Source organism: Chiloscyllium punctatum, chromosome 38 (assembly GCF_047496795.1).
Source record: "Chiloscyllium punctatum isolate Juve2018m chromosome 38, sChiPun1.3, whole genome shotgun sequence".
Lineage (NCBI taxonomy): Eukaryota > Metazoa > Chordata > Chondrichthyes > Orectolobiformes > Hemiscylliidae > Chiloscyllium > Chiloscyllium punctatum.
The window spans coordinates 26,988,190-27,005,007 of NC_092776.1; the positions used below are offsets into that span (position 1 = coordinate 26,988,190).

At 39.3% G+C, this 16,818-nt stretch overlaps 1 protein-coding gene across 1 annotated transcript in view; it reads left to right on the forward strand.

Annotated features, from left to right (window-relative positions):
• sec23ip (SEC23 interacting protein) overlaps window positions 1–16,818 on the forward strand; it is a 136,097-nt gene that overhangs the window by 107,137 nt on the left and 12,142 nt on the right. The window contains exon 17 of the mRNA XM_072557458.1: window positions 1,795–1,957. Coding sequence (XP_072413559.1) covers window positions 1,795–1,957 — 163 coding nt within the window. The remainder of the gene's footprint in view (window positions 1–1,794; window positions 1,958–16,818) is intronic.

The following is a 16,818-nucleotide window of genomic DNA, read 5'->3' on the forward strand; positions in this document are numbered from 1 at the left end:
TTTGAAATGGGTATATTTCTGTCCTAGGTGCCGACCTCTCTCACCCTTCCTGGGGTTAACCCATCTATGTGACTGTGTCTGAGACTTTCTCCCCTTCCTATAACTACCATCCGTCACATACTGTTGCTGTTGCAAATTCCTCATCGCTTCTGTCTGTTTCTCCAACCAATCCACTCGATCTGGTAAGATTTGCATCCAACAGCATTTATGGCAGATATAATCCGCTGTAACCCTTAAACTCTCTTTAAACTCCCACATCTGACAAGAAGTACATATCACTGCAAAGGCCATTTTTGCTCCTTCACAGTCTACAGACCCAGAAAATAACACTGTGTTATTCCTCTACAAACAGTGCCCCAGGTTAAATTAATAGCTATGGCTTATATTTTAAGTTTCATCAAGAGACTTATCTCCAAAAACATATAATAAAGAAAGAATCCACTATACTCACTGCAGCCTTTCTCTTGGACAGACTTAAAACAACAACTAACTTATCTGATTCTGTGCTGTGAACTTCGCCCAACAGTTCCTCCAAGATTAGTTGTGAATTTCACTGTTGTTAATTTTTTCAGTCGCACTCCGATGTCCAGCAATACATGAATTCAAACAGCAAAGGTGGTACCTGTGCAGGTTTCTCTCTCTCTCTCTCTCTCTCTCTCTCTCACACTGTCCTCACCATGTGCTTCCTTTGTCTGCTCTTCTCCCTTTTAAACTGCTGTTGTTTTGCCTTTTTTTTCCAAAGTTCCAAAACAATGCAACAGCATATAAAACAGTAATTGCTGCTCTGGAATTCAAGGAAATCATCTCCAACACCTAATATACCTCAAAAAAAGGAGCAGCTCTTACTGCCAGAAATTTTTCCTGTCCTCCATCTTGGATTACCCAGAATCCACCTAGAAAAGGGGGATAGGATTAGAAAATACCGAAAAAACTTTTGAATCAAACAGCCCCTCGGCAATAACCTAGCATAATGCATGGCACGTTTTCTTAGATAATCTCTGCCTTAAAAGGTCGACTTGTCAATTTAGATTAAGGTTTCCTTGTCACTCAGTACAGGGCACAAGAGTACAGTGAAAAGTGTACAGAGATTATCCAAAGGACACGGGCAGGGAGTATTTCATTCAGTTAATCAAATGCTTGAAAGCATAGATGGCCAAGTGTCAGGGCCTTGTGATCTTGTTCAGATAATCCAAAATTCAGTTACTCAAATGCCGAATAATCGCAGTTCCTCTGTACTGTGTTGCCACACACTGCCATCCTGGGTATAAAGTAGCTAGATACAAAACCTTAGTTACAGAAATAGAAAAATAAAGAAATAAGTTTAAAAAGTTCAGCACCATGTCATTTTAGCATAAAAGTATGAAAATAAAAAGAACTTGGAAGTATCAAATATTACAGTCCTGTCATAAGCCATGGGCTGCAGATACAATTTGGATTGATGGGTATCGCTGGGCTTCTGGCACAAATACCAAGGTATGCACTCGGCAATGCCACATGGATGAAGCAAGTTGCACTCCTGGAATCATCCCACCTTGCAGTTACAGACAGTTTGTAGCTAAACAAATGTTATCTAAGTTAGTATTCTTCGGTAGGAAAATCATCACCGTGTTGTAGAGGTCCTTTTGTGCAAACCCACGAAGTTGTGCTTTTAGAGTTGGTTATTGGCCACTATCTTTGAATGTGTTGGGAGCAGGCATTCAATCTTTATAAACTAGCATAATGCTTCAGGTATCTCTTTTATTTTGTACAATACCATGAAATTACATGATTAAACTGTAGTCAATTAAATCCTAGAACAAAAGTTGGTGGAAAGTCCAGAATCACCTAAGGATGAGGATTCAGCAGTGAAGATTGGAATGCTGAATGGTGGACATCGCATTGATTATGTTCTACAGGAAAAACCAATTGAGAGCTTCAACGAATATTTGTTTGCTCTTCAGAGTCACTTATGTTACTGGTAAGCACTTAGACAATTTTTAAGAAAACAAATTAACAGTTTAACCTACCTTGTTTCAGGTCTTAATGGCAAACAAGTTGACAGTTTTGAGTAATATTGCAGTGTATTAAGTGCTAGAAAAATCTAAGGAATAATTTAACCTTTAGTCAGTGAAAAGTAATATTGAGCAGGTTATAAAGTGGACGTGAAATTGGAATCATAGATTATCACCAGGGCGTATTAGGTGAAGGTTGCTTTCACATATTCCCAAGTTTTCCTCCGTTTCTTCACACAACTCAATCTAAACTTTAAAACTATGGGCTACCAATATTGAATTCTCCAATGTTCATATTACTCCTCCTCTACACAATTTCTTCAGTCAAGCTAAAGCCAATTATCTGCTCCATTTTTCTCCATTATCTACTCCAAGTATTCTGTGAATGGGAAGTTTCCCAAAGACCAGAGATAAACTACTTTCCCTTGTCCTACCAAGTTTTTGACAATTAATAACCCAGGTTTTTGGCAATCAATATCAAGCTGTACAATTGTAAATTGTTCAAACTTGTTTTTTAGTTTGTAACCGTGTTTAATCCCACTGATTTGAATTGTAGCTTTATCACTCCAAAATATACTTACGTTGCTATTAGTTTCTTTAACCAGTTCTTGAAAATTGCCTGTTGCTGAATGAATTGTTAAAGGGGATTGCTAGGATTACTAGAAGGGACTATCTCAGCATACTTGAAGTGTAAACTTTAAATCTTCATGCTTTATACTTTAAGGGTAACCTTTAATATGGGTGCAATATCTTGATTTATAAAAAAAGTCTCCTTGTGTGACTGGATATAGGACTACAAATGACCAAACTCTTGGTACCTCTTGTAGTAGCCCTGAGAGATTTATGATGTTGAAGAGTTAGTTGTCATGTAATTTAATGCATTTAAAGTCTTGCAGTTTCCTGGCACTTAATTATGGCAAATACATTTATTACATTTGTTGTCAGAGCTGAAAAGTGTGTTGCTGGAAAAGCGCAGCAGGTCAGGCAGCATCCAAGGAGCAGGAGAATCGACGTTTCGGGCATGAGCCCTTCTTCTGCAACACATTTTTCAGCGATGATCTCCAGCATCTACAGTCCTCACTTTCTCCTACATTTGTTGTCAGTATAGCAACTACAGGAGTTTGAAAATGCATAGATATGTGTATTTATTATTTTGCACCTGTATAGTCTTAAATATTTTCCCTTTACCATCTTTAATTTTTCTCATACCTTCAAGTGAACAATTCACATAATATTACTGTCCACTGCTGAAGTCAAGTTTGGACCATTCATTATTGAAAATATGTTTGCCTTAGAATGAGATGTGGAAGGAAGATTCTATATATATTAGTCATCACATTGGTCAGATTCATTGCCCTTCATGGTGAGCAGGGGGTTTATCAGCTGTAGAGGCAGTTTGAACAAACCTCCCAGAAGGTGCCCCAGATTACTTTGTATTTCTCCATTTCTAGGTGAAGGTTAAGCAGAATTTATCCTGCTGTCTCTTGTACTACAAGTGCGTGCACTTCAAAAATGTTTGATGCATTTTCCTAGCATTTGTCAATACAAGTGCAATCTCGCCAAGTTTAGTGAAGAATGTAGGACACAAGACAGAAGCAATGCAAGACATACCCAAAAATGAGTTGTCCTAAATGACAAAGACTATGTGCATGCTGCTTCTAGTATTTATCCTGTGATAGACAGAAATAAATGATTGCATAACTAAAGAAACAGATCTAAGCTCTTCATTCCTGCCGCATCCAATCATGTCTGGTGGCTATCAATTAAAAAACTTTCAGAAGAAAAATATTCTGGTGAGAGCCCTATTCTCAGCAATGAGGGAGCAAAGTCCATCAGTGCAAAAGACACAACTGAAGCATTTGCCACCATTTTTAGAAGTGTTGTATGAATGATACATCTCAGCTTCCTGATTATCTCAACATCACAGATGCCAGTCTTCAGTCAATTTGATTCACACCAAGTGATATCAAGACACACTTGTAGGCCCTGACAGCATTCCAACAATAGTACTGAAGACCTATTCTCCCAAACTAGGCACACCCCTTGACAAACTATCCCAGTGCAGCAACAACACTGGCATCTACTCAGCAAAATGAAAAATTGCCAGGTATGCCTTGTTTACAAAAGCAACCCAGTTCGATGCAACAATTAGTTTCCTATTGGTCTACTTTTAATTGTTAGCAAAGTGATGAAAGTTATCATCGTTATTGCTATCAGTGGCACTGGCTCAACAACTTACTGTTCAGTTTGAATTCTGCCAGGACTATTTAGTTCTTCACCTTATTACAGCCTTAGTCCAATTATGGACGAGAGCTGAACTCCAGCAGTCCAGTGAGAATGTTTGCCCTTCACATAAAGGCTGCATTTGACTGTTTATGACTTCAGGGAGCGCTAGAAAAATTGAGTTAATGGGAATTTTAGTAAAGAAGCTGACTCCTTTGTTTGAAGTCCTACCTAGCACAAATAAAGATGATTGTGGTCATTGAAGGTCCATCATCTCAGTCCTGGTATATAGCTGAAGAAGTTCCTGAGGGTAGTGTCTATAGCCAACCATTTTCAGCTGCTTCAGCATTGACCTGAGCTCCAACATGAAGTCAATGGGGGGTGATTACAGATTCTTTGTATCATGGATCAGACCTGACCACCTCAAACTATCTTAAGAAGGTAGCCTAGACCCTAACTTTTTCTTATTTTAAAGGTAGATGTGAAGTGCCGCATTCCAGGTGTGATGCAACTGGTCAAACTATTCGATGTTAAGCAAAACACAATTTATTTAAACATTGTAGTTAAAATGCAAACAAAAGAAATACAAATTTAGAGTAACATAACTCTTGGAAAACCTAACTGAATAGTAAATACAGTACCTATTACTATACTGGAACAGTTCATTAGTAACTTCCAATAAGCACGCTTTGGCAAAAAGGCAAATTCAGTCACAGATTCTCGCATGCAGTTCACCAATCCAGGTGGAAAAAAAAATCAAGAGAAAATTCAGAGAAAGTAGCAGCTCGGAGACATTCACTGAAGCTTCCAACTCTTTTGAGACCCCAAAGGCTTCTTATGCTACTGCCAAAACCAAAACCCAGAAATCTGAATCTAAGAGCTGGCACACCCATGCTGTTTATTCTAGTGGTTCTGGTAGACTGCTAACTATCTCTGCCTTACAACCTCTCTTCAAAAGATGCCAGGGCAAAATAACTTCTTAAAGTCACATCGTCGTCACGTTAGTTACTGAGGTAGTCACTCTCCATATCCAGCCAGATCTGGACAAGAGTCCAGGCTTTGACTGATAAATCACAAGTAATGTTTGTGCCACTAAAGTGCCAGGGGAAGATTATTTCCAGAAAAGGCTGAATCTGACCATCTGTCCTTGACTTTCACTGGTGTTACCATTATTGAATCCTGAATGAGTCACATCCTGGCGGTTGCCACCCACCAGAAACTGGACCTTCCATTTAAAGCATTTGCTACCAGAACAGGTCATAGATCAAAAATTCTTCAGCACATAACTCATCTCCCCAATGCCTGTCACTATCTGCAAGACCCACGTGTTGGAATACTCTTCACTTACCTCAACTGATATCGGTCCAACAATGCTCAAAAACCTCCAGCACTATCCAGAACAAAGCAGCCTACTTGGATGGCACCCCCTTTACCTTCCAAACACAGTGACAGCAGTGTGTAACATCTTCAACATGCAATGCAGCAATTTAACAAGGATCCATTTCAAAACCTGCTATCTATACCACCTAGAAGGAAAGGAGCAGCAAGCCACACATTATCCCAACTCGAACAATATAGTACTTCCTTCACCATTGCTGGGTCACAGTCTTAGAACGGCCTTCTAAATGCACTGTAGGTGTACCTCAATTACTTGGACTTCAGAGGGTCAAGAAAGCAGCTTATCACCATTTTCTTCAGAACTATTAAGGAATGGCCATAAATGTTGCCCAGCCAACATCTTTTAAAATTATGTGAAAAATAATATTGCTGTATGGCATTCAGGTGTGAAATGTATAATTCTTTTCTTAACTTGATTTTAAAAATTGAAACTGGGAAGTACCTTGGCAGCTTAACACATGGCCATCCATCTCTGAGAGGAAAGCATATTTGATGCCCTAAGCAACTGAATTTTTAAACTGTGCCATGCTGCTGTGTAGAAATATAAAGCAGAGAGAAAGAGAGATGAAAAACCTCAACTTTCCAGATTGTAGTTAAAATTAGATTGCTGCGAAGTTTATCTGGAAGCAAAGCTGATACAGGTTTGACAGTTAAGAGAATTGATATTGAATTTAAGTGATGCAAACTGCTGAATTATTAAAATAATATCAGTGGAATTTCTTTTTTCAGTCTTTTGCTTTAACTGAAATACATTGGCATGGATATAATATAAATTAATTAGTGTTTGATATTTACATTTAACTATATAACAAAACATTAAATCCATGTAAGAATAAATTTATTGTAAACTGTAGGCAACAGAATAAAGTTACTAACAAGTTACAAAATTTACAAAAGAAGACTGTTGTGATTCACCTTGATTTGTGAGCCATAGGTTTGAAGATAAAAAGACAGCTACAAATCCTGATCCTGCCCAGTGTAGCTTAACAAAATTGAAATCACTGAATCAATTCAATACCTCCTCTGGGATTAAGAAATCTTTCGTCTGACCCTTTACACATGACCGCAACTTTGAAGGAAAGCATTTACACATTTCTAGGTGATGGCCTACCGACACACAGTGCATAAATAAAGGCCATCACTGGAATTGTGCAAACAAATCCCATGCTTTAAATACAACAATTAACTTACAGTTTATTAGCAAGCAGATTTGCTATCCTTATTTTCTCCCTACTTCCCTGTAACCCACATTAGTCCTGAGAAGATGGCGTTCACCCAATTTCTTTAGGGTCAGTATTCCCACAGTTTGGGTGTATGTAGTGCTACTGGGAAGGGAATCCCAAGATTTTCACCTAGTGACTGTAAAGGACATTAATATGGTTTCAAGTCCTAACAGTGCTTGACTTGGAAGGGGATTTGTGATGGTGCCTACACGCACTAGTTGCCCTTATTCTTTAAGCGGTCATGGGTTTTGAACATGCCATCAGTACAGTGAATCCTGTAGATTTCTCACACTGCTGTCACTATGCATTAGTGGTGGAAGAAATGAATTGTTAAGGTAGTTGATAGGGTGCTAATCAAGAGGGCTGTTTTGCCTTGGATGATGGCTTTTTGAATGTTACTGGAACAACATTAATCCAGGCAAGTGGAGAATATGCCATCACATGCCAAGCATGTGTATTATAGATGGTGGACAAATTGTGAAAATTTCTGAGTAAGTGCTGTCTGATTGCACTGTTGACAACTTCCATTACTTAAATAGGAGATCAGTTGGGTGGTAACAGGTTGGTTTGAATTTGCTCTGCTTTGTACCTATTGGATATCTGGCCAATTATCCATATTGTTGTCTAGCTTTGGAATTAATTAAGATTAGAATTAGAATCCCTACAGTGTTGAAACAGGCCCTTTGGCCCAACAAGTCCACACTGACCCTCTGAAGACCAACCCACCCAGACCCATTCCCCTAACCTATATTTACCGCTGACTAATAACCTACACTATGGGCAATTTAGTATGACCAATTCGCCTAACCTGCGCATCTTTGGATTGTGAGAGAAAACCCGCGCAGACACTGGGAGAATGTACAAACTCCACACAGACACACTCCACAATTATTTAATTGGCAGGATTACAGAGCTTCTGGATTTGATCTGTTCTTTGTGTGATCACCTATCTCTGCGTCTAACGTACTGCCTCTGCTGTTTAGCATGCATATAGTTAGTTCTGTGTTGTATCTTCATGAGTTGGCACCTTGTGTTCAGATATGCTTGCTGCTGTTTCTACCAAACCTTCCTGCACATCTCATTAAACCAGGGTTGGTACCCTAATTTTTTGCCAATGGTAGTGAGGAGTATGCTGAGTAGCGATGTTGCAGATTGTGATTACATATAGTTCTACTGCTAACGGCATCCAAATAAGTTTACCCAATTTTGAGCACTTTGCTCCGTTATGAATCTACTTAGTATCATTCCAGCATAACAATAGGAAGGAAGGGTTACTATGGTTAGTGGGTCAGTTTACCTGTGAATTTAATAGGCAGTTCAAGAGAAATGTCTTCAGTGGCGTAGATTGCAGTTAGTACTGCAAAGAGCCTGTGCAGTCAGAGCTTCATAGCCAAAGTGACAGTATTGGATGCCCTTAATGTGTGCAAAGACAAAAATTAAAAGACTGAAAAAACAAAACTAAGGGCTCTGTATCTGAATGTATATAGCAACCAAAACAAAATAGATGAACTGAAGGTGCAAATAGAAATAAGCTTTACACAGACATAGCTACATTATAACTTAGATAATCTATGAAGGGTACTTCGCTCTTAGGAAAGACAGGAAGGTAAGAAAATATGAATGTTAATAAAAGATGGTATTAACCCAGTAAGGAGGGATGACTCAGTTCAGAAAACCAAGATGTCAAAGCGCTTTGGTTAGAGATGAGAAATGATAAAGGCAAGGAATCACTATTGGGAGTGGTTTGCAGCCTCCCTAACAGTAATTACGCACTAGATGGTGTATAGAGGAAGCAATAATGGGAACTTATCTAAAAAAAACAGCGATAATCGTGGGGGATTTTAGCTGATGTGTAGACTGAAAAAAGAATCAGATGGCCAAAGGTAACTAGATGAAGAGTTCATAAAGGGCTTTTGGGGTATTTTCTGAGGAAAACCCCTTCTGAAGCGAACAAGAGACCAAACTATCATAGACCCTGTCTTGTGCAATGAGGTAGGGTTAGTTAATAATTCCATTATTAGAACACACCTCGGTAGCAGCAGCCATTATATGATCAAGTTTACATTCAGTTTGAGGAGCAGGAGAGTGGGCCCAGAACTAGTATTTTAAACTTAAAGATAGGCGATTATGAAGGTATGAAAGCAGAGCTACCTAAAATAAGGTGTCAAACAACATTTAGGGAAATGTTCCCTATTAGCTGCACAGCCACTCGTGGCATGTGGTTACATTGATTTCTGATTCCAGAAGTCGCTTCCATGCATGGACTTCTGAGGTCTGTGCAATGGCAGGATAAATTAGAGAGAATGCAGTTTAAAAGATATGTCATTAGATTGCAGTTTTGACACAGCAACAGGGGTCATGGTCTGAGGATTTGAAGATGTCAATGCACTGCTCCTGGATTCTGTGAATGGAATTGATGACAAATGGCTCTGAGCATAAAGATCTGCTTGAGGTATGATCTGCCATCCCAGGAATCTGCCCATTCTTCCCTAGAGTACCAATTAATACAGGCCCTCAGTGTAATCTTTTATTCTTTGATTGTAATCATATTATAACTTGGTGCCAAAATAGCAGTGTAAGAGAAAAGTCAAAAGGCCACCTTACTCCTTCGCATCTGATTAAAGAATGCCACTCGTCATTTCTTTTGGTTATAAAGTCTGGTTTAAGGTTTCATCAAGTGTAACGAGGGTCAGGCTACTGGAGCTTGCAACACTGCTTTTGGAACAAATAGTGTCACTGGTGTTTCATTGTGGTGTTGATGATGGAAATGTGTGGGACGTGACAGCCGCCATGTTGGGTTATACTATGGGAGGGTTTCACAACATCAGCTTCAAGCCTTTCATCCTGTCTTATCTTGATTCAGCTGTCAGACAATTCTAGATGGCTCGAGATGGATCTGGATGCAGTTCGTGATTGTAGAAAGTTGAACATTGAAATTAGGAGCAGAAATACATCATTTGGCCACTCAAACCTGCTCCACCATTAGCTAAGATCATGGCTGATTTGGTTGTGGCCCAAAGGTCTCTCCTCTTTCTCAGCTCTCTTCCATTTGGTTCCTTTGTCCATCAAGAACTCAACTTTAAAGATCTTCAATGACACCAACTCCATTGCTTTCCTGAAAGACAATTCCATCTCCTAATAACTCTCTAAGATGAATTTTTAAAAATCTCATTTCCAGCTTAAATTAGAGGTTCCTTATTTGAAAACTCTGTTGTCTGGTTATAGTTATGTTAAATTTAGTTCCACAGCATGGTGTTAAATCCCCTTCAAGGCAGTCGAACCGTACATTATTCTCATCCTCCCTGTTTGTCTGAATCAGTCTTTGCATGCCACAATAGAAAAATTCTGAAGTTGCTGATGATGGGAGACTCAAAGCTCCCATCAGCTGGTTTGGCCTGCCAACCTAAGCATTTCACTGTGGCTGCTGTATCCTGCAGTTTTTATAAACGTGACTGATTTCAAATGCTTGTCCTTAAATAATTTTAGATAATTTTTTAAAATGTTCAGCTTGGAGGTGAGGTACCGAAGTTTGAAGGGGTTGTGAGGTTTTTCCAAACAGTATAACTGACCACTGGGAAATGCCTCAGCTGTCTCCTCTATTGAAAACCTATTCAGTGAAATCATGTTAAGTCAAAACAAAAATGTTCTAATGCTTGCCAAGAGAATTTTTGAAATGTTTGGCCATACTGATTGTGAAAATTTAATGGATGGTCGAGCTACTTTCATGAATGGATGAATACATTCAATTGGCTCAGGTTTATGAAACCTATTAAAATACATATTAAATCTGCTGGTAGATATTTTGGAAAATCCAAGTGTATTCCAAGCACGCGCACAGCTTTCCTTTGACTTTATGTTTGCAAATTGGCTTCAAAACCATCTCATTATCTGTGCTGTGTTAGATATTTTAATTTGATCTTTGATCTGTCCAATTTAGTATCTGATGTTCTGAATTTTTAACAAGTGAAAACATTATTCTGTGTTTTCTCCCTAATTCTTAAACTTTGTGGTTTGGAATGGACTGAAGGTGAAATGATGGGTTAATGACTATATCAACTGATCAGCAGAAATGCAAAACAGACTCTTCATCTGATTTCCTCTCCCTGTTGAAAAGCACATAGCAAGCATTGTAAGGAAACTCTCTATTGCATCTTTCACCTTTTCACAACTTCATGGACTTTTCATGGCAATCCTGCTTTTAAAGGTAGCCTCAACTTCATATGCATTCGTATGCCATAAAGCAGATGCAATATTTGCTACAAAAGCAGAAATTTGCTAGAAAAGGTCTGGCAGCATCTGTGGAGACAAATGAGAGTCAACGTTTTGGATCTAATGACCATTCCTCAGAACTGATGGTGACTAAGAAAAAGTTGTATTTTGTGCAGAAGCTTTGGGCGGGGTGGGGAGGAAAGAGAGGGAGCCAGGAGTATACAATAGGTGGAAATGGAGTCCAAGGAGAGAGAACAATTGGACAGACAAAGGAGTGGATAACGATTATCGTAGGACATGACTAGCTACGAATGGAGATTATTAGTGGCTAACATTGGATTACGAGTAATAGCAGACCATATGATAACAAGAGTCTAGATCAGAGTGGTGCTGGAAAAGCACAGCAGGTCAGGCAGCATCTAAGGAGGTAGGATGCTGCCTGACCTGCTGTGCTTTTCCAGCACCACTCTGATCTAGACCCTGGTTTCCAGCATCTGCAGTCCTTGTTTTTAACCTAGTTGATTTTAACCCTACTGCGAATCTTCTTGCAAGGATGCCTGCATTGAAGAAGATTTCCTCCTCTCTCTACAAGAATCTCAGTGAGTCTCTCTCTTACCGCACTTTATGCTACTTTATCCCCATCCCCACCCCCACCCTCCTCTCATTTATCTCTCCACCCTTCAGGCATTCTGCCTGTATTCCTGATGAAGGGCTTTTGCCCAAAACGTCAATTTTCCTGTTCCTCGGATGCTGCCTGACCTGCTGTGCTTTTCCAGCACCACTCTGATCTAGACTCTGGTTTCCAGCATCTGCAGTCCTTGTTTTTACAATATGACAACAAGGCCTGGTGTGAGTGTGTTGGGATAAGGACCTGGGCGAAGGTGCCTCAAGTCCTTAAAACAAAATTGATATTGTGTCCAGAAGGCAGTAGATTTCCGGAGCGGAAAATAAGTTGCTGTTCTTGAAGCTTGCACTGAGCTTTGATGGAGTTATCAAATAAACCCGAGACAGAAATGTTAGCCAGGGAACAAGATGGTGTGTTGAAGTGACAGGCAACTGGAAGCTCAGGGTCTTTTTTTGCGGACTGAACTAGATGTTCTGTGAACCGCTCATCCAGTCAATGCTTTATTTCTCCAATTTAGTGGAAACTACATAGTGAGCAGCGAATGAAGTATGTTTGGGCCCTTGAATAGTGAGGAAGGAAGAAATAAACAGGCAGGTGTTACATATTCTATGGTTGCAGGGAAAGGTGCCGTGGGGCTGTAGGGGTGGGTCTTTGGGAATGGAGGAGGAGTGGACTAGGGTGTCCTGGAGGGAATAGTGATTGTGGAAGGCTGACAGGGGGAGGGGAATATCCATCTGTTGGTGGCATCTCAGTGGAGGTGGTGGAAATGGCAGTTAATGATCCTCTGGATAGGGATGCTGGTGGGGTGATAGGTGAGGACAAGGGAGACCCCTATCACTCTGGGAGTGAAGAGAGGTGGTGAGGTCAGAAGTGCAGGAAGTGGATTGGAACCAGCTGAGGGCCTTGTCAACTACTGTGCTGGGGAATTCACTGTTGAGAAAAAAGATGGATGTTTTGCAGGCCCCCTTATCAAAGTAGGCATCATCAGAACCAATGTGACAAAGATGGAGAAACTGGGAGACTGGAGTAGAGTCTTTACAGGGAGCACAGTGTGGGAATATATAGTCGAGGTAACTATGGAAGGTGGTTAGTTTGTAGTGGATATTGGTGGCCGATCTATTTCCAGAAATGGAAACGAGATGTTGAGGAACGGAAAGGAAGAATCAGTGATGGACCAGGTGAAGGTGAGAGCGGAGTGGAAATTGGAAGTGAAATTGATAAACTTTTCCAATTTGGATGGGAAAGGGAAGTAGCACAATGACATCATCATATACTGGAGGAAGAGTTGTAGGTGGGGCCAGAATAGGTCTGGAACAAGGGATGTTCCAAGTACTCCACGGAGACAGGCATAGCTGGTGTTAAACGAGAAGTTGTTCAGGGTGAAGATGAATTCAGTCAGGTGGAGGAGGGTGGCGGTGGATGGGGATGGTTCAGGCGTTTGTTCCAGGAAGAGGCAGTGAACCCTGAGACCATCCTGCTGGGAGATGGATGTGTAAGGGGATTGCCCGTTCATGGTAAAGAGGGGGCAGCTGGAGCCCGCAAAGTAGAAATTCTGAAACTGCAGTGTCAGAGGAATTGTGGATATAAATGGGAAGGAAGTGGATAAGGGGAGAAAAAAAACAAGTTGAGGTATGAAGAGATGAGTTGTGTGAGGAAAGAGCAGGCAAAAACAATGGGTTTGCCCGGGCACTCCTATTTGTGGATTTTGGGAAGGAGGTAGAAGCAAGCTGTATGGAATTGGGAGATTGAGCTTGGAGGCAGTAGAGGGGGACGATTACCAGATAAAATGAGATTAATGACAGTAGTGGGCACAATGGCTTGATGGTGGGGTCATAATCCAGGGAAAATAGGAGGAGCTGAGAGTTGGCACCCAGCCTCTGCAATATAGAGGTCAGTAGCACTATAGCACTATACTTGTCACCTGGCTTGGGGAAAGAGTTCAAAGTCATCTCAAGCCCAAAATTCATTAAGCTAGGGGACAAAGAGGGATAAAATGGAGACCTTTGAGTACAGAATGCTCAGCATCTGAGAACAATCGGTCAGGCAGGATAGTAAATGCATGGCAGGAGGTGGCGTTTGAGAGAGGGGATAGGGTCAGACAGAAGGGGTCAAAAGCTCTGGAGGGCCATCGGTATTGATGTCTGAAAGGAAAAGAAAGTGTTTCTTGTTAGCACATTGAATGAGCTGGAGGAAGAAGTGGAACTAGGGAGCAGTGCAGCTCTGAACCAGCATGAGGTGGTGCTGTTGGAGGGAGTGGTCGAGAGTACACATGGTACTGAGTGTGGATTTCAAGATGGGGTGAGAGCAGCAGTCTGTGGAGCATTGAATATCACTGAGATACTACGATCCTGGGTGGATTCAAAACACAGAACCTTGTGTTGGAATCCATGTGTGCTGAATCTGAGCCAGATGCGTTCACTGAAGTATGTGATGTAGCTGTGGAAATGAGCTTTAGCAAATAGCTTGTCAGACACAAGGAGCAATGATGAAATTAATGTAAGAATATTTGCTTCCTGAAACTGAGAGACCAGCTTTAGAGAAATTTTTTGTTCCTTACCTTTCAGATGCTGGTAAGGCATTGATAGTCAGTGAAGAATTAAAAGGCATTAATATTTTTAAAAATTTCAACAGAAGAGTAAAAAATAGTTTTGCTGGTATATTCTGGAAACAAGTGAAAGAACACTTCCAATATTGAATTATTATACCTAATGTACAAAAATATTCAAGTAGTAATTTCTTATGAATAGAATTTGAGATACTTCAACAATATGTTTACTAATGATTTCAATTGTACTCAAGGGCTAACTTCAAAAATGGTTAGTGAGTCAACTTCAAAAATATGTAAGTAACTGAAAAATACAATGCTGTGTTAAATTAATTTTAGCCTTTGCCATTGGTTACAATGCTTTTGATAATGATGAGTAAAGTCTGTACTGTAGATAGTGATTTTGTAGTTGAGTCAGACAAGATCCTGGTTCATAAGTAGACAGAACTTGGCTAGATTTGTTAAGAAGCAGAACACTTTTTCTAGTGACTCTTTAACACAGAATTGATTAAATAGTTTAATTTCCCACGTAACAGTTTTACAAAAGATGAACAGATATTAGTACTTATTCTTTCTGAGTGGCTAAACGTCCAAAGAGTAAAGTGTAATAAGGAGCAATGAAATATGGCGTAACCACTTGAGATATTTATGCTCACTTCCTTTGTGGAATTGGTTTAATTTGCCTAAATTTCTTTCAAATTAACACATCAGATATTGTCACTAAAATTTTTAAATTGGAAATAATCCGGAGATTATTTCAGTGAGCTGTAGTCCTTATTTCATGATACCTTCGCATTACAGAGCAGTCGTCAGTCCATGTGTTCTGCAATTTGTGTTTCATGGCCTTATTTAAAAATGAATAATTCAAAGCACTTTCATTAAAAAATTCCCAGACTGAAGTGTGTGCCCATCTTGCAAAACATTGCAATAAATTATGTCCTACTAAATATAAATAAATAATGAGACAAGGCAGTTACTTGTTTATTCCCCCGAAGGTTAATCAATGTATTGCACTTCTTCACATTAACTGACTTGCTGTATAAAGCAAGTTTAGATAATCATTACCTCTTAATTGTAAAACAGTTCCAAATAGCACATTCACTAGTAGTGAAAGGAATCAAACTATGGAAGCAATGGTGTTTTTCTTCCATTACAGTGGTTTCTTTTTAATTATCAAGTATAAAATTATCAAGTAAAGGTAGTCAGATTTTACTGTGGTTGGGAGGATGGAGCAAGATTTCTCAAAAATGATTTTCATTAAAATAGTTTTCACATCAACTAATTTTGTTTATTTTCCTGATTGCGGATGCTGTGCATTGTAAGGCTCGGCTCAAATGGTATCTGGTGTTACTTTGAAGTTAAATGTTTTACAACATACTTTTCAAAATGCAGGGAGTTCTATAGCTCAAAGAAAATGATATTTTCAGTTTGTGCAGAGAGAATACATCCAAGGTAACAGTGGAGTATCCAGTTATAATGTGTGTGAAAATATCTAGTAATCTTGTCCTGGTGAACCTTTTCACTTGACTAATCAGTGTTCTTATTCATTTAATCTCTCTGTAATATGAATATAATGGGTATAAATATAAATAAATATAATTTATTACATGAAAAGAAAGGTACGGAGGAGAGAAATGATTTGTTCTGTGTAATTTTTTTTCCATTGAATTTTATGGTTTGTACTTTCTTCCTCCAAAACATTCTCATTGTGCTCAATCCAAACTTAAGGAAGCTGGTCCTTTGGAAATGTGCTCCTCTTGTACTCAAACAATATTTTCCCAGTTTGCTTTATATGTGACATTATTCTGTCCTAATCTGGTGGAAGCATAATTGAAAATGTCATTTACCGGCCATAATAAATATTGGAACAGCTTGAAGCCACATAAGGAAAACCTCTTTGGTTTATTTGGAAGCTCTCTTTCCTCTTTGTAGGATTAGCGTAGAAGAGCTGATATGTGTTTGATGTGCAAAAAATTATTTGGGAAGCTAGAAGTGTAAAGAGGAACTCATAAGCTAAATTATATAAAATAAATGACCAACCATTCAAAATATAGTTCACTGCTAAATGATTTTCTTCGATTAGGTAGTTCTTTTTTTTTCACTTTATTTCTATCCACAAGAAAAATGGGCATATAACATAATGATCAAAACATCTGATTTAAAAGGCTTCAGAATTAAGCCACTAATTACTACAAGAAGAATGAAACAATTCAAATATTGCTAAAATGAGAATAGAAGTCAAAGCTCTTCATCTTGTACTCATCTGGACTAAGATGCAGACAAAAGCAGGCATGGAATAAAGGATAAAAACAGAAAGAACTGCAGATGCTGTAAATCAGAAACAAAAACAGAAATTGCTGGAAATCCTTAACAGGTCTGGCAGCATCTGTGAAGAGAAATCAGAGTTAACATTTTGGATCCTGTGACCCTTTGTTTGGGATAGGTGGTACTGATTATACAACATTAGTTTGGCCATTGATGACATTGAGATGCAGCAAGAGCAGCTAACTGTCAGTCATAGTTCTCAGACTAGACAAGTAGATGCTGGTCAATGTAATGCATAAATTCTTTTTGCCTGTGGAAAACAAAGTCCTGTGTGATAAT